Raw genomic sequence first — 22607 nt, forward strand, 5'->3', positions numbered from 1 at the left:
CAGACCAAGTATCAGTCAGAGGACTCATCCTCTTCCTCCTCTACTCCAGAGGCCGACATGATGGGGACAGGAGGCAAGCAGATACTGCCATGCCTCACCAGAGCTGCCTGTGTTTCTGGTCCCTTCCATGGGCAGCCAGTAAAGGGGCCAGAGGGCAGCGGCTCCCACCAGCATCATCCTTGCACCCAAGGCCAAGGAGCCCAGGGCTCCTGAATGGCTGTGGCCCAGGCGAGAACCTGTCCCTATCTGTCCTCTTTGCTTAGAGCAGAGAAGGGTCCCAGGTCAAGGGGGACCCCTGCGCAGCTATTCTTGGCAAGGAGCTGCCTACTCAGCTGTCCTCCTCCCAGCTGTCCCAGCCCAGGCAGACCCTCAGGTAATCTTTCTTCCCCGCCCCTACCCCTTCCACGGGTCCCAGGCCCGGGGACCAGTTGTTTCAGCAGCTGCTAAAATCCAGGTCACGAGCCTAGAACCACACTTGGGTGTTCTGCTTCATTTGTCCTTTTTGATGCCCCAGACTCACAGGCACAAATCTTCACCAGATCCTCCACTCACACTGGGAAGCTTTCTGCTGCCTGAGCTTGTGAAGGCGTGGGAATTCCAACAGAGCCCCCTTCCCTCCAGGGAGCCTTGAGTAACATATTGCCTAGGCCTGGCCAAGCCCCTTCCCATATCTGGGCCTCACTTTCCCTGTGGGCAACAAAGGGCAAGGTCAGAGATTGCTAGAGTCCCGGCCGGCACTGACATCCTAAGAGCCTCGCCATAGCCAGCGTGTCGTCAGAGCTATGAGACCCGGCTGACGGGCCCCACCCCTGGGGCAGGCTCCGGAAGCTCCCTGAAAGCTGGGCCTAGGCCTCACTGCCCTCATAGTTCCTGCCCGGACCAGCAGTGGCTCAGTAAAGCCCCAGAAAGCAAAGGACAGTGACAGACTTAAGCCTCGCGCCAGCAGCTGGTCCTTCCCCAGACACTGGGCACAAGGGAATTGACTGTCGGTTTCAAGTTCAAAGTAGAACTTTGATGAAAAGAGCAAAAGGATGTGGTAGGGAGAGGCAGCAGCTGGTGGCCTGGTCCAGTGTGGTGGGGGCAGGGGAGTGGTTGGGGGGGCGCCCAGATGAGAATGCATCCTCCCCTCCTTCCGCAAGGACCTTGGTCCCGGCCTGCCTGGGAAAGCGGGGACAGACATTTATCATACCTGCTGAATCTCAGCCACCAGGGACCCCATTCGCTGAGCACCCAGTATCAAATTCAGGCCCAACAAAGGGATGGGGGCTGGGGAGCAACAGGCCGGCAGCTACAACTTGGCTGGCCTCCTGCCTGGCAGGAAGGGACCAAGGTCCACGGGGGCCTGCGGCTGGGGAGAGAAGGCTCACTGAGAATGGGGTGGGAGCACCTCCTAGAATCTCTGCCTTAATAGTCACACAGCTTGCTCCCCCACCTCCTCAGAGCAGCCCTCCCTGACTGCTTCATCTAAAAGCCCACCTACCCATAGCACTCTCTACCCACTTTATTCTTCTAGAAATTTATCCCCTGTCTTCACCCATGTATGTTTGCCTCCCAGACTTAAATGGAAGCTCATGAGGGCTGTTTCCTCGGTTACACCGCCTGCTCAGAACTGGGGCCCAGCCTGGCTCTGCACTGCATGCACGGAATCTTCACACCTGAGCTAAAGGGAGTCACTCCCATTTCTTCAGTCCAGGAAACTGAGGCTCACTCAGGCAGCTTCTGTTTCACCTGGTGTCCCTTCCACCTCTGTACCTCTCTGAGCCCTTCCCGTTTTCCCTGGGTTTCTAGAGGAAAGCTAAGAACCCCCTTCTCCTTTTAGGAGCAAACCTCCACCCCAAGGGTCTCTCCTGGGACCCTGCCGCCCCACCACCTCTCTTCTCCCCTCACTGGCCCTCCGACAGAGCCCACGTGTGGCACGAACACCCCTCTGGACCACAAACAGCTTCCCCACCTCATCCCCCTCCTGCTGTCGCTCATTCTCCTTCCCAGCAAATGAGCTTCTCACTCTCTATTTAAATGTTTATTACACAGATCGCTCATGTCCACTGCAGAAAAATATAACAAGATACTGATTTTTTACAAAAATAAAGCACCTATAACTCCATCATATAAACATAATCACAGTTAACACCTTGGCGTGTGTCTTTCCAGACTTTATCCAGTGCGTGTTCATGTGTATTATGTGTGTGTGTGTGCGTGTGTCTATTTATCTATCTATATAGTACTTAACAGTCAAACACACGAGACAGGTTGCATTTAAATATTACTTGGTCCTCTGCTCTTGCCGTGGGTATTTTTCCATTCAGCAGCATCTAGAAAAAGTGATTCCATCCCTGACAAGACTGCTCCCCAGTCCCTCTCTGACCCTCAGCTCCCGACCCCTCCCCACTGTGGAAACTGCTCCTGTAAGGATGCTACGGCCTCCTCACTGCACCGCAGTGGGCCCCTCCTGGCCTCATGGTGCCTGCCCTGGTGTCCACCTCCTCTCAAGCCTCCCTGCTCCCATGACAGGACTGGCAGCCTCTCTGCCTCCTCCATCCCGGCCCACCCTGGTGGTCCCTCCAAAGGGGCAGTCTCCGTCTACTCCTCTCTCCACTTACGTTCCAGCCAGTGGTGTGCTGGGAAAGGCTTAACAACTAGCTCTGTAAGAGAAAAAAAAAAACAAAACCCTGCTTGGTAGCATTTACCACTTTCCATAGCGTAAATTCCCCCATCATGGTCCATCTCAAGCTACCTGCGTATCACTCAACATGGAGTTGGGAAGTAGATGCACCACAGAGTAAATAACCTCAAAAACATAGACACTATAAAATCTTACTCGTAGTAAACAGCAGTATTTCACTAGTAGTAAAATAGTAGAAGCATTAGTGGTATAAACACTAGAGTAGGAGTACTACTAGAAGTCATGGGTTTTCATATTTATCACCCATGTTTTTAATAGAATGTACTTAACTGTAAGTTCATGCAATCTGATTGCTTAAATAATGGCTGTTTAATAGCTGGCTTGCAAAATTCCTGACAATTTCACAATTGGTTTTTATGAACCAAGGAGGGCCGGCACCAGCACACCATGGGCCCTATCCCAGCCCCGACCCTGGACAGTGGCCCATGTAAGACCCATCGAAATTCTGTAGACCCCATGAACGAGAGACAGGAAGTCCCTGACCTGTCTCCAATGCAGGGAGCAGACAAGGATGGGGCAAGAGGCAAGAAAAATACCCCTCTTCTCTAGTCAGTACCTGGGAACCCTGATCTACACTGTGCCCCCCATCATCTAACCTCTCCTGCACCTTTAGCTACTGCTTATATCCTGCCACATTTCTGCTTTTTTTTAAATTCTTTTTTTAAATTAATATATTCTCCTCATAAAAGAGCCAAATGACACAGGACGATGTAGAATGAAGCTGGGCCCCAATTGTTCTCCCCTGTCCCTTCCCTGCCCATCAGACCTGCCCTTCCAGCAGCTGCCTCCTCCTGGATGTCTCCCAGGACTTCACACTTGACATTCTGAACCAAAGTGACCCCACCCCTTAGATCCCCTTCTATTCCCATCTCAGGACTGCTCCCCACACACTGATTTACTCAGGCACAAACCCTCATTGCTCCTCCCCTTCCCTCCCCACGATCCAGTTATTCATCAAGACCTAGCAATTCTGCAGAAGAAAGAACTCCTAAATCCACAGCTCTCTCTAGAGGCTCAGAAGCCCTTCCTGAGATCAAGCCCTTGAGATTTCACACTTTGCCCAGCAAAGAAGCTACCAGAAGGGTTTTCCAGCCTCCAGCCTCCACCCCTCTGCTCCAGGCCCTCCTCCAGAGCTGTCAGAGTGAGCCCTCTGAAGGTAAACCCAACCACACTATCACTCCCCTGATTCATTTAAACTCTGATAGGGATCACTATTTACGTTAATCTTTGGCTTTTATGATAAGCCCATGTTACTTGCGTAATAAAATGAATAGCATATAATAAAAATGAAATACAGTATTTTAAAAAGACAATAATAAAACAGGGAATGTTATCTTTGGCCCATTTCCCAAGGAAATACTTTAGAAAGTTTTTTAACTAACTCGCTGTCATTCACAAAACAGACAAAAACTTGGATCTAAGTGTCCCCAAAATAGGGAGCAGTTATATAAAATATGGTCAAGTCTTTTGGATAATTAAGTAATCTTTAAAAGTAATTCTTCCAGTTTACATGGGAAAGTGTTTATGATGTGATGCTTGGTAAGAAAGGGTTCAAGAGTGTCCCAACACAAAGCACATGGGCACGAATGCCTGGGGATGAGGAATTAATTAAAAAAACAAAAGCCTTGCAGGGACCCACAGTGACAGTATGACATGAACAAAGGAGCACGATGAAGTCAGCCCTCTGTCCCTGAAGGCCAGAGGGAAAAAAGCGGACCTATGCTAGGACCCAGGTGCGGGTCCCTCAAGGCGGTAGTCAGTTCTCTAAATGTTCCAGGGAACATAGTTCCACAGGGTGTTAGCGTCATGAAACAAAACCTTCATCTCCAAATGCAAACAAAATTGAGAAACGCGCGTAACCAAAGTTAAGGTTATTTTGCTCTAGGACTTGTCAGAGCCTTTAATGTGCTAATGAGCAGTGTGACGACTTAGGAGGGGATATAAATAAGGTGACTACGTGATTCATCATCAAAAACCAGACACTGCAGACAGAAAGGAGGTGCTATTAATACAGCACCAGGCCCAGACTACAGGCATAAACCAGGGCTGTCCCAGGCAGTACGTGGTCACCCTGACCTGAAAGTACAGCATTTTCCTTTCTGTGTCATTTGAGGAGAGCTCGCCTGCCCATGGGACCAGCTCCAACACCCCTCATCGGCACCGCCACCCCTCAGAGCTCCGTTCTTCCCTGGTTTGCACAATCTGCCTCCCGAGCTGGCAGGGAATGCGTCTGTGCCCCACCCAGAACATAAGCCCTGGGAAGTGGGGTCCACACCAACCCCCTCTCCATGCCGGGAGCCCGGGACTCAGCTGAAATGCAGCCTGGCCACGACCATGACCTCCCCTCCCTGGTGGTCCCAAAGCAACATACATAAATGCCCCACAAACCCCAAAGCAGCTTTCTGCTCTAAGACCTCTGCTGTACCATCAGGTACTGTATACAGAGGTCTACGGGAAGGGAAGGGGACTCTATAGCATTCCTTAAGGGAGCCAGCTTTCCCACCGTGAGCCCTCCAGCCCAGTCCACCCTCCCATCAGTCCCTTGACCTCAGTCCCTTGACAGCACCCCACCAATATGGTCTCTGCGGAGACCCCTCCCAACCCATCCTTACTAAGGCAGGGCCCACCCCCTATGGCCACCAAAGGCACAGCACCTCCCCTGCTATGCTGTCTCCAGCTATCCATCCCTGAAGAAGGGACCCCCTACCAGCCCCCAGTCCCAAGGATTGCTCAGCGTCCTTCCTGAGCCAAAAGTAATGCAGGAGCCCCCTTCTGTTCCCCCTACCCCCAAACCAGGGGGACAGAGTCCCACCCAGCAGCTTCAGCTGCGGACCCAGGGAGAAAGACATGGGAGGCTTACCCTGGAAAGAGCAGAGCCAGCTCCCCATGGAGAAGCCCTACTATGGCCATGCCAGCCGCGGCAGGCAGGCACGGGCAGCTGGGCCCCTGATCCCCAACCCTGGCCCCTCCATCTCTGATCAATTCTGGGCGACGTCAGGAGCATTAGGAGGCTGCCCTGCCCCCAGCCCCTCTGCAGCCCAGCCACAGAAAAGCTCAGCTTGGCTTTCCCCATCCTGATGCCATTAAATAGTTTAGGATGTGGTTAGAGGAGAGCAGGGAGAGTTGACCTTGAAGGGAGTGAGTGCTGCCCGGGGCTGGTGCTGGCTCTGCAGGAGCAGGGGCTGGAAGTTGGTCCTGGTTCTAACAGGTTTGCACAGCATCTGGGACAAGTCAGTTAAAATGGGGATGATGTCCCCCCAGGGAGCATGGGGACCAAGGGGAAAGACACAAACCTCCGAGGGTAGAGTGAGGTGGGATCACTGTCTAGGACTAGAGGCCAGCTGTGAAGCTCTGTGGGTCCTACCCCAGGCACATCAGGCTGGCTCCCACATCTGGAGTACCCACAGGGTGTCGGGGCATCTGGGCCCCAGCTCAATAAGCCAGAACTGGAAAGCTCTGGGACCAGCCTTGTGTGGGCCCCTTGAGGGGATCAAGATACAGGAAGTGGATCCTGCCCCAAGTGGTCCACTCCTTGCCTGAGGGGGAACTCCCTTGCACACTCATCCTTGACTTCCTGTGTCCTGGGTTCCTGCAGATGGAAAGGCCACAGGCACATTGAGGGATAGCTGTGACCATCCTAACGAGAACAGATTGCTCCTCCTAGCCTGCCCACACGTCCAGGGTCTGAGTAGAATGTGAGCCTGGACTCAGGACCCTAGCCACCCCAGCAACGCATCCCTGGTGGGTGGGCAGCAGATGCTAGCAGCCTGAGCCAGCTTGAGATAGACCCAGCCTAGCATGGGTCTCAACTCCAGCCCTGCTGCTGTCTGGCCCTGTAACTCTGGGCAACTCGGCTGAGAACTCCAAGTCTTAGTTTTGTCATCTTTAAAATGGACAGAAGAGCAGTTCTCTCACTGGTTTCTTAATGAGGAAGAAATGTGATTAGACACCTGCTGCAGGGCCAGCTTATGACAGCAGGTGTCAGACATCATCCCTTCTAGGCAGGACATCTCTGGGGCAGACCACAGTGTCAGGGATGGGAGAGGTTCTCCAGTGACACACTTGCCGCAGTGGGGAGAAGGGCGGAGGGACCTGGACAGTGGCCTGTGTGCTATTCCTTCGCTCAGCAGTCCTGAGTCCTCCCCAGGTCATTGCGACCAGCTCTTCTTGTCCCAAAAGGGACACCCACAGCCTGGCCTGCCCCAACCTGAGGCTCAGAAGCAGCCCCAGGGAAGGGCTAAGGGCTCCCGTGCACAGCCTGCTGAGGTCCCATCCTTCTCGCAACTGCCCAGCAGTGTTGGACCTACCCGACCACCGTGAGCTGCCCCTGACCCAAAAAGAGGGCTGCGCCCCAGCAGCAGCCTTGGGCCACAAGCCTCAGAGGCCTGATCCCTCGCCTCCTCCCCCAGGCCCAGGATAGACTGCCAACCCACAGGGGCCCCAGTCACAGCTCCCCGACTTCCTTCCGGCCAGTTCCTGCCCTGACCTGCGCACAACACTCCCCCTGCCACTCAAAATGCTCTCTGTCCTTGGACATCTCAGGACTCGGGGCCTTTGCAGCCACTACTGCCTCTGCCGAGACACCCTTCTAACCTCAGCTGGGTGGCGTCCTGCTTGTCACTCAGATCTTTGCACCAGTGTCACCTCCTAAGCAAGAACCCCCCGCCACCGACCTGAAGCAGCCTCCAGGGGGACTCAATCCTATCTGGCTGAGCTGCCCTTGATGTCACGGCCCCCCCAGGCCTTTGCCCACTGCTGGGTCCCAGACCACCTTCCTGTGCACCTGCTCTAGCCACCTCTCGGTCACCTCCTGGTGGGAGAGACCCCCTTCCACGGCCCACCCCTAGCCATGCTGTTCCCTGTATGTCACAGCTCTGGGAACCAACACAAGCCAGGGGGTGGGGGCATCAGTCCAGGCCCGGCCCTTGGCAGACCCTCTGCTCGGAGGCTGAGCTCATGCTTTGGAAGGCAGCCACTGCCCCGATTCCCAGAGCAGACTCCCACTTATTACTGCCCCCACCAACCACCACCAGGCTCCAGCCTCCGCCAGACCCTCTCTCGGTGCCCCCCACAAGGTTCCAGCCTCCCATAGGGGTGGGCACCTCCAGCACCTCGGACAGCAGATGGCCAGTTCCACAGTGTGGGTGAGGGAGCCTAAAGGCCAACAGGGGTGGGGGAACAACATCCTCCCCTGGTGCTTCCACATGCCTCCCCGCCCTCCAGAGACTCCTGTTATGAGACCTGGAGCAGGGACAAAAGTAGCCCTGGGCAGAAACCTCCCTTCCCCTCTCACAGGGATCCACTGCCCCGAGCAACTGCTCCCAGCTCTCTGCTCCCTCCCCCAGGCTGGGGGTCTGTCTCTCTCTGACCTGCAAAGACAGCAGGTGCCAGAGTAGGGAGGAAGGCACACAGAGCTAGCTAGCGCAGCTGCAGCCTTTTGCCGCCACCAAGCCGGTTGGCGGGGGCGTGGCTCTGTGATCAATCGGGCATTCAGAGTGGCACCTCCTCTCTCCAGAACAGCCCTGCAGGGCTGGGGGCTCAGGCAGAGTCAGACCACCCAGCCCCCGTCCTCAGCAGCTCCCAGACCGCTGTGCAGTGTGACCAGGAGGCAACCAGCAAATCCCACAGTGTGGTCCCTTCTCCCTCCCTTGAGGGACCACCATGTAACCGTTCAAAAGGATGGCAAAGATGACACTGTCCTAGCATGGGGGGCACTTCCCATAGGATGCAATAAAATGTGAAGTGGTAAGATGCAAGTTTGGACACAACCCATGACTTAACTGCTTGAAACAACAACACATGCAATAGGAAAAATAAAAACAACGGAAGGAAATGCATCACAGGGCTGGTGTGATTAGGTTACAAGAGGGGTGATGGGAGTTTCTTTTACCACTCAAATTTTTCTGTAATGAGATTATGGATGGGTGAAAGGAAGTGAAATTACTCTTTAATGAGGCTTGTACCTGCAGGTACTTGACATCTATTAACTCACTTGATTCCATCAGAGAAATGTTATGATCCCATTTGTGACTCAGAGAGGTTAAGTAACTCTTCCAGGGTCACACAGCAGGGGCTGAGCAAGGAGGGGCACTGGAGCTGGATCAGAGCCAGAACTCAGGCCCCTCTTGATCAGAGAGGGGACAATGAGGAAAGAATCTAGAAGGTGCTACAGGGCCCTCTCCAGTAGAAAGGAGTGTCAGGGTCGGGCCTGGCTGGTGCCCAGTGGGATACACAGCTCCCACCCACAGCGGACCAAGCTCAGTCCACTCCATGCCTTTGCCCATACTCTTCCTCCAGGTCCCATGTCACCATCCTCTCCATTTGCATACCCGCCATCCTGAAGGCTGGAACTCACACTTCCTCCAGGAAATCTTCCCTGTAGCCCACTCCCAGTGGTCAGCCCCTTGACCTCCCACAGCCCTGGCAGTAAATGCAAACATCCTCGCCTGGGTGACCACATGCATCCTTATCGGTCTCCCCGCCCCTGCTCTTAACCCACACAACCGGCTCTCTACCTGGTGGCTTCAGGGATGCAAACAACACGGAGAGTTCCCCTGCTCACATCCCCCAACAGCTCCCGTCACACTTAAACAAACCCAATCCCCCTGCCCATCATCACCTGCCTCTGCCGCCTTCCCCAACCTCATTTCACACTCCTCTCTACTAGTCTTCTTTCTCTTTCTTAACAAACTAAACTCATCCTTGCCTCAGGACCTTTGCATCACTTGTTCCCTCACCTGGAACAGCCTTTCCCCTTTTGTTTCCTCTCACCTGGGTTCTTCTCATGCTCAGAAATGCCTCCCATGAGGAAAGGAGGATTTGCCACCTTGGAAGGGGAGTCTGGGCCTCGACATGAGCCTGTACTGGGCAGTACTGTCCACGGGCCACGTGACACAACTCCCTCACCTTTACATGCTAGTTGTCTGGCTTTGCAAGGGACCTGGTTCTGTTAACTACCCACAGCCTTTGGCTGAACATTTCCTTGACCCCACCCAGGGCCCCGATTGCTCAGTATGGCCTCTGGCTATTTTTGTCTCTCCGAACTTCCATGCCAATCAGATGAGATGGACCATGTCTTACCCTGCTGACCAGAGTGTCATCAAAGCAGGGATTTGTGCCAAAGATATTTATCACAGAATTATTTACCAAAGTGAAAAATAAGAAACAATCACAATTTTCAACTGCAGAGAGTGGAGTAAGAAAAATTTTCCTTTTGATTGAAAACTTTCCAGCCGCTTCCCACTGTTGTTAGGATGGAAGTGAAACTCCCCGTACAACCCCAAGCTGTCCACAATCTATCCCCACCCCACGCCACCCCCATCTCACCAGCACACTTCTCACTGGTCATGTACCAACCTGCACTCACTTTTTTTCCCTCCCTTATACTCAATATGCTCACTTCTGCCACTGAGCCTTTGCACGTGCTGTTCCCTCTGCCTGGAATACTTCCCTTTCCTCATCTAGTAAACGATCACCCTTGGACCTCGGCTCCCACATCCCCTCCTCAGGGAAGGTTTTACTGAACTCCTGGACTGGGTCAGGCCCCAGTTATAGGATCTTATGACACTCGTGCCCCCCACCAGACTGGCAGTTCCCTGAAGGTCAGGACCACATCCGGTTTTGCTCAGAATGAGAGCTCCCGTGATTAGATGTGTGTCAACAGAGCCCTTGATTTATATTTGTTGAATGAACAGAATATTTTACAGCCATTAAAAATAACGGACGTGTGAGGTTTTTAATGACATGATCATATTAAAAGGAAAAAAGCAAATTTTCAAGTTGTACATGCAGCATGATTGCAAACAGACAAGAAAAAGAGTAAAAGGATATAAACCAAAAATAGTAATAGTTACCCCTAGGGAGGATTATATGCAATCTTACCCCTGAATCAAACTTTCCAAATACTGCACAGTGGACCATCTTACTTTTATCACCAGAAAAATCCAATAGCTAATAGCTGTTCTCAACCCATTTGCCTTCAGAGCCGGTGTCTCCAGCCATAGCACCTGGCCTTACCCCTGCCCTGTGGGCACCCTCTGCCCACCAGCAGGAGGACTAGAGGTTACACAAGGAAAGCTCAAAGGGCATGGGTCTGGGTGGCAGATAAGGAGGCTGGTGGGAAGACAGGGCTTTTCTGCTGGGACAATCTCAGAGCCCAGAAGAAGAATGAGTAGGGGGAGGGGGGCTGGAGTTTGAATCAGGCTGTGTTTTCTGACTTGGGCAAGATGCCATGCCTCCCTGGGCCTCCATTTCCTCATCCCTAAGCAGAGCCAACAGTGGTACCCACCTCCCGGAGTTGGAGGAGCACGAAAAGGAATAATGCACATAAAGCTTGTGTCAGTGCCCATTGCTAGTTAATTTTCCAAGGGATGTGGTTAGACATTAAGAAGACCTTCCGAGAACCACTGGTCACAGAGCGGCCCAAGTTGCCGCAGCTCTTCCAGAAGAACCACTACCCACTGCCCCCTCACCCCACCAGCCTTGGTCCTGCGCACCTTCCTTAGAGCCAGTGGCCGCCGCCGTGGCAGAGGCTGAGGCTGATCCAGTGGACGTCCGGCCCATGGGGCTTGAGTGCTTCCCCCCACGGCCGGGGGGCTTCAGGCCACTGGGCTTCTGCATGGTGGTGCCACTCGATGGGCAGAGAAGGGTCCGTGCAGGTCACGTGCTCTCCACCATCGTCACTCACCTGCAGGCAGAGAACAGGAGTGTCACATCACAGCGTCACCAGATGGCAGAGCACCCCCGACCTTGTGAGGTAGGGACCATGTTATCTCCGTTTTCTAGATTGGGAATTTGAGGTACTGAGCAGTGGCTACAGGTGTGAGCCCAGCATGGTGGTGGCGTTGCCAGGACATGTGTCCCAGTCTGCCAGACCCTGAGGTCAGGAACACTCTCTCTTTCCATGTCCTGGGCCCAGGAGGTAAGACTCAGGAGCAAACGGGCTCGGGGTTCTGCGGCGCTGACTGCAGTTAACCCCAGCAACCCCACAGCAGGACCACACAGGTCAGCAGAGCCACCACCCGCTGAATGCGGGTCTCACCACAGAGCACAGGGCCGGCAGACTCTGACACGCACAGGCAACCCGGTGGTCACTCTCCAACGGCCCCCAACCATCTGGGACCTGCCAACAACTCACATCCCTCTTGATGTAGTGGGACAAAGCAGTATCTAATTTAATCAACCGGCCCATTGTTCAGCCTCAATTCACAGCCACACTCCAGGTCTTGGACTCACCATCCAGCACCCACCCACCCCACCCCCGGTGTGGGGACATACACACAGAGGAGCTTATGCCTGGCTCAATCCCCCGCCACGGTGGACTGGCCATGCCCTCTGCCTGTCCTTCTGCCGTTACAGCTCCCTGTTTATATGACTAAGCAGAGAAGGGGGCGATGCATATGGCATTCTGGGCACTTGCATTTGACAAAGGGGACTCCTGAGAGGGGAAGCCCTCAGTCTCCATGGTGATCAGTTCAGGGCACCAGGTGACAGCAAGTGGCACTGGAGGCAGGGAGGCTGGAGGAGTGGCAGAAAGGACAGGTCCACCATCCCCTGCTCCTCCTGCATGGTTCTGTGTGCACACCCTCTCTTGCATAGATGTTCAGGGAAGGGTCACCACAGGCCAGGCCCTGTCCTGCCCCAGAGCCTCAGGCAGGATGCATCCTCTGTGTTGGGGAGCACCCTCTCCAGTGGGGAGAGGCGATGCAGAGCACCACAGACAGACAGAGGATTCTGGAGAAAGCATCACCCCCTAAGGACCTTGGGAAAAGGGAAATCAATGTCTTCTAGGCATTCAACTCTGATGCAGAGGGGATGCCACGCTCTTTGCCTGTCCAGCCATATCCTTATCCCAACCTTGGTCACCGAATGTTATTCCTTTTTACAGAAACTTTTCTCCACTCTTGATCTATATGACTTATGTGAGCTGATGCCCAACCCCCACACCTGGAGTAGACAAGTGACCCAGGCGTGGTCAGAGCCCCATGGTTAATTGAAGGAAGATCATATGACTCAAGGAGCATCAGGGCCTAGGACTCTGGCAGGAACCTTTAGGAAGAGGTGCTTTTCTTGCTCTGGGGCTGCCTGGGTGTGGGATGGAAGCCAGCAGCTACAAGGCCATCCCAGTTACCACACAGGAGAGCCTGCCAGGGAATGAAGCCAACACAGAGAAAACAGAGCTGAGTCCCAGGATTTGGAGGGCCTGGATCCAGATGAACCTGAAGCTGGTCACATGAGCCCTACACCCACATCAGCCAACAAATCCTCACACACACGGGCACTGTTTTCTCTTTTTGCCTAAATCTCTTTGAGAGACACTGTCACTTGCAACCAAAAAAGTTCTGACTAATACAGAAGCCAACCCACAATGCTCACAGCAGGAATATGCCAAGTGTCCCCAACATGACTCTCAGGCCAGCAAGATGAGCCAGCGACATTACTACCCAACTTGGCACAGCCATGGGAAGGATCAGCTCCTCATGCAGGGTGGCTAGACATAAGAGCAGAGAAAATGAGCTCCCCCAAGGCACAGAGTGGTGGCACCTACATGCCCAGGTAAGTTGACAGGAGTATGAGACAAGCCTGTCAGCCTTGGCCTGGCCCCCAGAACCTGCCAAATCCAACATCCTAATTCTCTGATAACTCCCTGACATCCCAGGAATTCTGGGCTCCAGCAGTCACTCGCAGTCAGGCTTGGGTCAAGCTACAAACCATATATCTGATAAAGATCATGTATTCACCAACTTATAAAGGTTCCTTACAACTTACTAATAAGACCTAATTTAAAAATGAACAAAAGACTTGAATATCCATTTTATCAATGAAGATATGTAAACAGCAATAAGCACACGAAAAGATGACCAAAGTCATTAGTCGTGGCAATGTGAAATGTGGATCAAACCCACAATGAGGCACTACTTCACGCCAACTGGAATGGCTAAATCAGAAAAACTGACAATACCAAGTGCTGATGAAGATGTGGAGTAATTGGAACACACATATTGCTTGGCGGAAACAAAAAATGGTACAACCACTTTGGAAAACAGTTTGACCGTTTCTTAAAAAGTTAAATATATACCTACCATATGACCCAACTACCCAAGAGAAATAAAAGCATATAGCCATATAAACATTTGTTAAAAAAAAAAAAAGTGTTCATGTTTATTCACAACAGCCAAAACATGGAAACGACCCAAATGTTCATCAACTGGTGAATATGTAACACAGCGTTTACCTACACAATAGTACACAGTCATCCCTTGGTATCCTTGGGGGATTGGTTCCAGGACCCCTATGGGTACCAAAATCCGAGGATGCTCGAGTCCCTTGTCTAAAATGTACAGTACAGTCAGCCCACTGTATCTGCAGGTGTAAGAGAGCCGACTGCGCTACTCAGTGGTAATAAAGAACTATGGATGTACGCAACAATATGGATGAGCCTCAAAAAAATTAATTTAAAAAATATATGTATGAGCCTCATAAAGCATTATGCTAAGTGCAAGAAATCAGACACAAATGACTATATATTGTTTGATTCCATATATATGAAATTTCAAAACTATAGACACAGAAAGCAGATCAGTGGTTGCCTGGGGCTGAGAGCAGGGACTGACTTGAAACAGGCATAAGAGAACTTTCTGGGTGGTAGAAATGTTCTAACACTGGATTGTGGTGATGACTGCACAACTGTATGTTTATACTGAAAGTCATCAAACTGTACACTTAAAGGGGTGAATTTCATGGTATATAAATTAAACTTCAACTTTGAAAAAAATCTATAAAAAATAAAATCCCTGAAGGCTCCCCATAGAAGTTGGTGCGCTGGCAAAAGAATGTGAATTTGAGATTTACAGAAAACAAAAAACCACCAAAAATGCCTCCCTCCCAACCGTGGCCCTCCCTTACCCACTCTACTCTAGCCGTACTTGCTCACACTAAGCATGCTCCAGCCTCGGGGCCTTTGCACATACTGTTCCCTCTGCCTAGAATGCTTTTCCCTCAAATATTCAGTATGCTGCTCATCTCCTTCAAGTATCTGCTCCAACGTCCTCTTCTAAGATTATAACTCTTCCCCAGCCCTCCCCACTTTTTCCCTGCTTTGTTTTTCTCCACTGCATGGGGACAGAACTTGGGTTTGTTTTGTTTACTAGGGTATCCTTAATCCTGACAGGGTACCCAAGCCTACAGGTGCCCAATAAATCACTTGACTGGATGAATGATGCTGGCTCATGGGGAGGCCCTCCTCACCCCCTCAGGGCCCATCCCTCAGGACTGAGTGGCTTGTAGTGATCAGCCCAGCTGGCTGGCTGATGCCTCGGCCTTTCATGCCAACCAGCCTTGCCACTGCTGACCTTGCGTTTCCTCACTGACTCGCCTGACACTCCCATCTCCCAGACTCTGCCTGTGCCTTTTCCCCTGCCTGCTTCACTTCACCTATTCCAACCATCTATGGAATACCCAGCCTGATGCCTCCTCTTCCAGGAAGTCTCCCAGGACCTTTGACCCCTAGAGAACTCAGGATCATATACACAGCCAAGGAAAGAGGATACTATTCTCATATGCCTTCATCTTGCCTCCTGGGAGCCCACAGGCAACACCAGGTGGGGCCACAGTCTCCTCTCTGAGAACACAGCCCCAGCACAGCTCCTGGCGCAGGGCTCATGATCCGGAAACCCTGTAGGAGAGCACATCTACTGTGGCCCAGAGAACAAAGGCCTTCAAGTTCACAAATCTCCAGGGACGCTCCTCCCAGGGGAGGCCTCCAGAGGCTCGCACAGCCGCCCTCCTGCCCTCCCAGACCCTGAGAACCCCAGCAGCGTCCAGGATGAAGAGCTTATTATGTTCCAGGCCTTAAGCGCTGGTGAGGCAGTGCTTATCTGACAGGCAGAGCAGCTCCTGCTCAGGGCAGTCCAGGGACTCGCCCAAAGTCATACATACATACAGCTCAGCAGCTGTGCTGGAACCAGACCCAGGTCTGGTCCTCCACCTCCCCGTACCGCCTCACCCAGACCTGGAATAACATTCGTGAGAACCCTGGCCTCTGGGGAGAGCACCCACATGCCTCACTGACAAAGGAGACCAGAGGAGCTGGCGGGAGAGGGGAGCACTGAGGCTGCATCACTCAGTCCTGGGAGGGAGGGGGTTGGGGGAGGGGAGGTCAGCAGCCCACCCCAATCCACCCCCGCCCGCCTCTAACACCGCTGGAGAGCGGAGGGAGCACAGGGAAGGGGAGATGGAGAGAATGGTGCACAGGAAGAGGGGGAGGAGGACCCTTTGTGACTCAGCCTGCCCGTGGGATAGAGGAAGAGAGGGGTTTCTTGGAAAAAGCAGGACATGGGGATAAATTGGCCTCTGGCCACACTGCAGCCGACGGGGGAGGCCTGGGAGGAAGTTGCTTTCAGCCTCATGGAGGTCCCAACCCCAGACCCTCCGTAAGTGGCTGTGGGACGCTGGCCTGGTGGGAGCCTCAGAGTCAGCCCCTGTGAAATGGGGGGAAGCATTGCTGCCTTGTGGGGCGTGTGGACGTGCAAGTCCGAGGAGGCGGCCCCACGAGCGTGCCTCCAGGCCTGGCGCACACGCTGCACAGGAAGGGCAGCATCACTACGGTCTGGGCTGGATCATGTTCTCTGAAGGCCCGGGGTGCACACACCACCTCCCCCAGGGAGCCGGGGCCAGACAAGGCGGGTGTGGAAGAGGCAGGGGAGGACGGGTGGCATTCAGACCAACAGGCCCCCTTTGTGCCACCCTCAGCTGCCATTTACTGAAGACAAACCCGGGCTGCGTTTCAGGGTTTCCATTTCAGGGGCCTTGGAGGTGGCGGGCCACAGCTTCGGAGGGGGGGATGAGGCCCAAGAACTTTCTGCCAATCGACGGCCCAGGGCACGGCCCTGAAGGAAGGGGGAAAGGTGCCAAATAGGACAGTGGAAAGCCCGTGTCCTCCTGCCAGCGCTGCCCAGAGGGCACGGGACGGAGGCAGGCACCAGGAAGCAGGCTCCCAGAACCAGACCTCTGCTTGGAGACCTTGGCCATCGGCCACACCCTGGCCTCTCCTGCTGGGAGGCCGGCCCCCACCCCTGGGGACAGCTCTCCTGGGGACTGGTCCTCATGCTCCTCCTAGCCCCTAGGGGTCCCAGCAGTTGGAGTGCCCATGCTCCCCCTCCTCTCCTGAGCCTGCGACCCAAGTGCTAGGCCATGTGGCAGCCAGAGATGGGCTTAGTATGGCCCCTGCCCTTTCACCATAGGCCTGGAAGGCTGGGACCACAACTGCACCATGGTGGGAGGGGGTGAGCAGGTCTGTAACAGGGAGCATGAGTGGGGGATGGGGGCAGGTTAGGGAAACTACGGGGCACAGATCACACTGTGCCAGGTCAACCAAACAGCTGAGGATTTAGAGTGCCTGAGAAGTGTGTGGGGGGTGTTATCCAGAGACTGAGAGGGACACTCGTGGGGGGGTATCCCAGTCATGCCCAGGCATCAGGCTGAGGGGATGAGGAGCCACAGAGGACATCAGGCAAAGGGTCTCACAGACCAGATAAGCCCTTCAGCCAAACTGCTCTGGGAGCTAATGAGGACAATTGTGGTGGGCGGGGTGTGGGCTGCTGTGACAGCGGCTGGAGGGGACAGAGAGGGGACAGATGCTGAACAGGTGGCAAATAGTGGCAGGGGGTGGGGGGAGGTGGGGCCGAGGATGGTAGCAGACAGGACTATCTTTCAACACCGGGAAGCACTGGGAGAAGGAAGGGGCCAGGGTGGGGAGCTCATGTGGAGACACGCTAGGCGTGAAGTGACGGAGGCCCGGGGCACCCATTCGGTGTGTAGGGACCACAGGGCTCGACCTCAGGGCACCCCGACAACAGATGGGCATGAACAGGCCAGCTTTCGAGGAGAGGCTGTCAGGCTAGAGAGCTACTGGGCCTCCCCAGTCACCAGGGAAATGCAAACCCAAGCCGCAAGGAGATCCCGTTTCCCATCCAATCAGATGGGCGAAAAGTCAAAAACCAGGCGATACCAAGTTGCTGGAAAGGCCTCAGGGCCAGGGCTGGTGGGCATGGGGCGGGCACAGCAGGTGTCCTAGAGACCCAGTAGGGAACCTTGGCCATGTGTCCTGGGGGGCACCTACACGTGCTCATTCACAGCACCCCATGCAACAGCCAGCAAACATGGTTTGGGAGCTGGGGCGGGGCAACTAGGGGCTACATTTCTAAGATTTGTTTCCTTAAGTCTGTGTTGGGGCTGTGTTGGGCCGAGGAGGGGAAGAAACGTCAGTATACTTCCCTGCCTCGCACACACATGCACACACACACACACACACAGTTGGCATACTCAGAACTAGGGCACAGCCATGGCTCCAGAGCCAGCTCCTTGCTATGTGGCCACCCGGTGACTGGATAGCTGGGGCCCTCCTGCCACTGGTCCAGAACGCTGGAAAGACATCAGCCTGGCTCTGCTGGATGGGGTCCCCCAGCAGGCCCAAGGAGAAGGGCTCGGGAACAACATGGCTCAAGTTGTCCCCGACCTGCCTGTATTCCCATTTCACAGAATGGGAAACTGAGGCCCAGGGCAGAGAAGTGACCTCTAGGACCTTCACCCAAGGTCACAGAACAAGTGAACAGGATAGTGAGAGTCAGCTGCCCAAAGGAAGAAAATTCATGCTGGGCAAGACAGTCCCAGAGACCAGACAAAGTTGGAAGCCCAGGGAGGGGAGGGGCCTGGTGAGGTCATCCAGGAATCAGGGAAACAGGAAGGAACGGGCTATGGTATCCGCCTTCCAGGCCAGCACACTGACCGAATCATCCTTCACTACTGCCTCCTTTACCTCTGATTTCCATGGCAGCCCCATCCAAAACATCCAGACCAGGGCAGCTGCAGCAAAGCCACCCCATCTCCTGGGTTCTCCTCCCTAGGGTTGGAATTTGCACACTCAACTAAAAATTACCCCTGGGCAAAGGACGGTCATTACAATAAGTGGTGCTGGGTCAAACGGATAGCCACGTGGGAAAAAAAATCCTGATGCCATCCATGGCTGGCGGAATAGTGGCCCCATCCCTGGTACTTGTGAACATGTCAGTTTATGTAGCAGAAGGGAATTAAGGTTGCAGATAGAACCCTCAGAATTAGAAGTTGCTAATCAGCTGACCTGAGATGGGAAGATTATTCTGAATTATCCAGGCAGACTCAATGTAATCGCAAGGGTTCTTACAAGTGGAAGACAGAGGCAGACAGAGAGCAGCGCGCAAAGGATTCACCCGACATTGCTGGCTTTGAAGATGAAGGCAGAGGCCAATAGCCAAAGACCATAGCAGACTCTAGAATCTAGAAAAGGCCTCTAAAACATAGATTTTTCCTTAGAGTCTCCAAAAGGAATGCAGCCCTGCTGACATCCTGATTTTACCCTGGTGAGATCCATTTCAGACTTCTGACCTCCAGAAGTGTAAGATAATACATTTGTGTTGTTTTAAATCACTATGTTTGTGGTCATTGGTTATAGCAGCCACAGGAAACTAATATGCTCACTTCACATCATACACAAAAATCAGTTCCAGATGGACGGCAGATCTAATGTGAAAGGTAAAACGTTACAGTTTTTAGAAGATGTGAAAAAGATCTGCCCAACACTGAAGTAGGCAAAAATTTCAACACAGAAAGTGCTCAAAATAAAGGAAAAGATGGATAAACTGGACAATATTAAGAACTTCTGTGCATCGGAGGATACCACTGGGTGGGGGAGAGAGACAGAGAGAGAGAGAACTTGCAATTCCTGTATTCTACTATTCAGAATATGGAGAGAACTCCACAAATCGAATTTGAAAAATCAGCAAAAGACTTGAACAAACATTTCACCAAAAATAAGAGTGTATTCAAAAGACCAATAACTATATGAGAAGATGTTCACGTTCATCAGTCACCATGACAACACTACAGCCACCGGAATGTATAAAATGAAACACTGACCACACCGAGTGTTGGTGAGGATGTGGAATAGCCAGAACGCTCATGCGCTGCCAGGAGTGGAAACTGGTCTAAGCAATGTGGAAAAGAGTCTGGCGTCACACACTAAAGCCGAGCATGACCCAGCAGTCCCACTCCTAGGCATGCTGCCACAGAAAAGTGCACATGCATGCACCAAAAGACACAGACTATTCCTAACACTCCTGAACTGAAAATAACCCAAATATCCATCATGCTAGGATGAATCAATAAGTTGTAGTGTTTATTCACACAACGGAATAAAACACAGCAATGAGAATGAATGAACTGAAACCACATGCAAGAATCTCCAGTGAAAGCAGGCAGATGTAAAAGTGCTTCGAGTGTCACTGTATGCTTCCACTTAAAAAGAAGTCCAAAGGCAGGCAAAATTTACTGATGGTGCTAGAGATCAGAGAAGGGGTCACCCTTGAGTCAGGGGTATCAACCTGAAGGAAAACAAGAGGGGCTTCTGGGGAGCTAGCGGGTTCTGATTCTGAATTTCAGTGCTGTCTTACAGGTGTTTCAGTTTGAAAAAATCCAACAAGCAGTACACTTATGACATGTCACACTTCTCTGTATAGATGTTGTACTTCAACAAAAAGTTTAATTACCTGGGCTGGGGGTGGGTGGCAGCAGGAGTAGAGGAAGCAAGGAAGGCCCAGATTGCTGAACCAGGGGTGGTCCCTGCTACTTCGGGCCTTCCCCCCATCAGATGGCCCCAGCCAGCACCTAACCATGTGGACCTACTGGAGCATCTGTCTCCTCCAAGGTTCTGTGGGCTCCCCATGGGCAGGCCCAAGCCCCACGGAGCTCAAGCACCCTGGGCCTTGCACACAGTGGTTCCATAAAGAAGGCACCTGAATCAAGCACCCCAGCATCCTCTCACTCCCAAGCCTTCCCCTGCAAATGGGGAGGAGGCTGAGCCCACTGAGGTCCAAGCCTGGCCTCCCACCCACATGAGGAGGGGCTGCAAACCAGGGCCCATGAGAAGAGTCAGGGTGTGGCAGGCAGGAGAAGGGATGAAGCAGGCAGGGGGCCACGGGCACCATCTATACCTCTGAAGGGCCAGCCAGGGCTGCTGGTGGGGGAGGGGCAGGACTTGGTAGCCCTAGGGATGAGGTCAGTCACTAACAAGCCCTCAAAGTCAGTGTTTTCTTTTATTGCTTCCAGAAAGGCACTCCTCCTCCATGCCCCTAGCCACCAAATTCTGGCGGAATGCCACCAACACCCAGCCACACCCATAGACACTCTGTCATATCTCCAGGCCTCTGCACAAGCTGATCCTCTGCTGGAATGCCCTTCCTCTTACTCACTGGCAAAACCCCTCACCTCTGAGAGAAGCTTTAAAGGGGAGGTTTTTTGCATATTTTGTTCCGTGCAGGGTTCTTGGTACCTAGGACAGCGCCCAGCACTTAGAGCTCAAAATATGTTTAAGGAAAACATGAAGGAATTTAATGCCTTCCTTTGCCTCCATCATCCTTCCTATGTTGACTTGAAGGCTTATAGCAGCTTGTCCCACCCGGTGGCCACACTCACTGGCCAGCTTGGAGCGATCTCTGGGAAGGACAAAGAGGAGTAACTTAACATTCCAACTAACTCGCATTCCTTCTGGAAATCCGGCACCAAGCACACCGGGAGCCCGAGCTCACCAGGTGTGGGCCCAACAAGCAAAGAAACAGGTAGTGGGCCCCCCATGACTGGAGGAAAGCAAGCAGAGACAAAGGCCTGCTTCAGTGCCTGCTGCCCTGAGAGGCTCTCACAAGCCTGCACAGCCATTATTACTGTCAATAGCAACATTAATGGGACCTGTAAGCATCCCCACCCCCAGGGCTGGCCCACCGCAGCGAGGGGAACCCCATGCCCACTCTCTCCATCACAGGAGTGTGCGCTTCACTGTGCCTGACTGGGAACCTGTGCAGGTGTACTGGGTGCAGGGATGCGGGTGGGATGGGGCTCTACCCCTACCGAGTTGTTCCAGCCCAAGGAGCCACCGATCGGTAACACTGGTCCCACTGCAAGCACATCTAAGCCTTTATAGATATTAACTTGCTCAGTCTTCACGACAGCCCTGTGAAGGAGATGTAGTTCAACGAGCTCCACTTTACCAGTGAGGAAACTGAGGCCCAGAGCCAGCAAGTCGCTTGCCCAGGGTGACACAACTGAGCAATGGCAGAGGTGGGATTTGAACTCAGGTCCTCTGGCAACGGAGTTTATGTTCTTAACCCCTTCTATTTACTCCCTCAGAACTGAGACCATCTCCTCCAGGCACCAGGTTGGGGGAACAAGGGCACAGACTGAAGCAGGAGGCTAGCAGGGTGCCTCAGGGCTTAAGTCTGTGGCACCTCTGCCAGCAGGCCCAGCCCCCGCCCTGCCTCTGGCCTGTTCCCTGGGTTCCCGTTCCCCTCCCCCCCTCCACCCCTCCCCAGCGCCCTGCATGCCAGCTTCCCTGAAATCTCATGGCTCTTGAAGACACCCAGCCCATCACTTGCTCTACCAGCACACCTTCACCCTTCTTGTATCCCTTAACCAACTCCAGGGGCCCAGTGAGTACACCCAGGGCTCTCTGCACACACCCTTGTATCCCAGCCCTCTCCCCACCCCCGGCATCCTAGCAGGATGGGGATTCTCCGGCAGAGACTAGTCCTGGTTCACAGGGTCTCATCAAACCCTGCAGCCCATTAGGCCCTCAGGCCCTCATGGAGAGGATCAGCAGCAATGCCAGCCCCAGCCCCCGGCTCCCCCGCAGCTGCTGGTAAGGACCCTCCAGGAGAGGGATTAGAAAGCTCAGAGGTGGCTGCCATCCTCCCCTGCCCTCTGCAGTCTGGTCGTTTTTTTGCCTGGGACCCTACCCCAGGACCACGTTGTCCAGCCCCGCCCTGGAGTTTCTGCCCCTCACTTAGGCAGTCATGTTATATATAGCACAGGCTTACACCAGACAATGTGACAGTACGAAGCC

General features: G+C 53.3%; 1 protein-coding gene across 2 annotated transcripts in view; it reads right to left on the minus strand.

The window, feature by feature from the left end:
- Window positions 1-22607, minus strand: part of CLIP2 (CAP-Gly domain containing linker protein 2) — a 65477-nt gene that overhangs the window by 37274 nt on the left and 5596 nt on the right. For both annotated transcript variants that reach the window (XM_032459518.1, XM_032459517.1), the window contains exon 2: window positions 11179-11369. In XM_032459518.1, the coding sequence (XP_032315409.1) occupies window positions 11179-11302 (124 nt within the window). In that variant the 5' untranslated portion in view covers window positions 11303-11369. The remainder of the gene's footprint in view (window positions 1-11178; window positions 11370-22607) is intronic.

This window comes from Camelus ferus, chromosome 18, assembly GCF_009834535.1.
Source record: "Camelus ferus isolate YT-003-E chromosome 18, BCGSAC_Cfer_1.0, whole genome shotgun sequence".
In the NCBI taxonomy this organism is placed as follows: Eukaryota; Metazoa; Chordata; class Mammalia; order Artiodactyla; family Camelidae; genus Camelus; species Camelus ferus.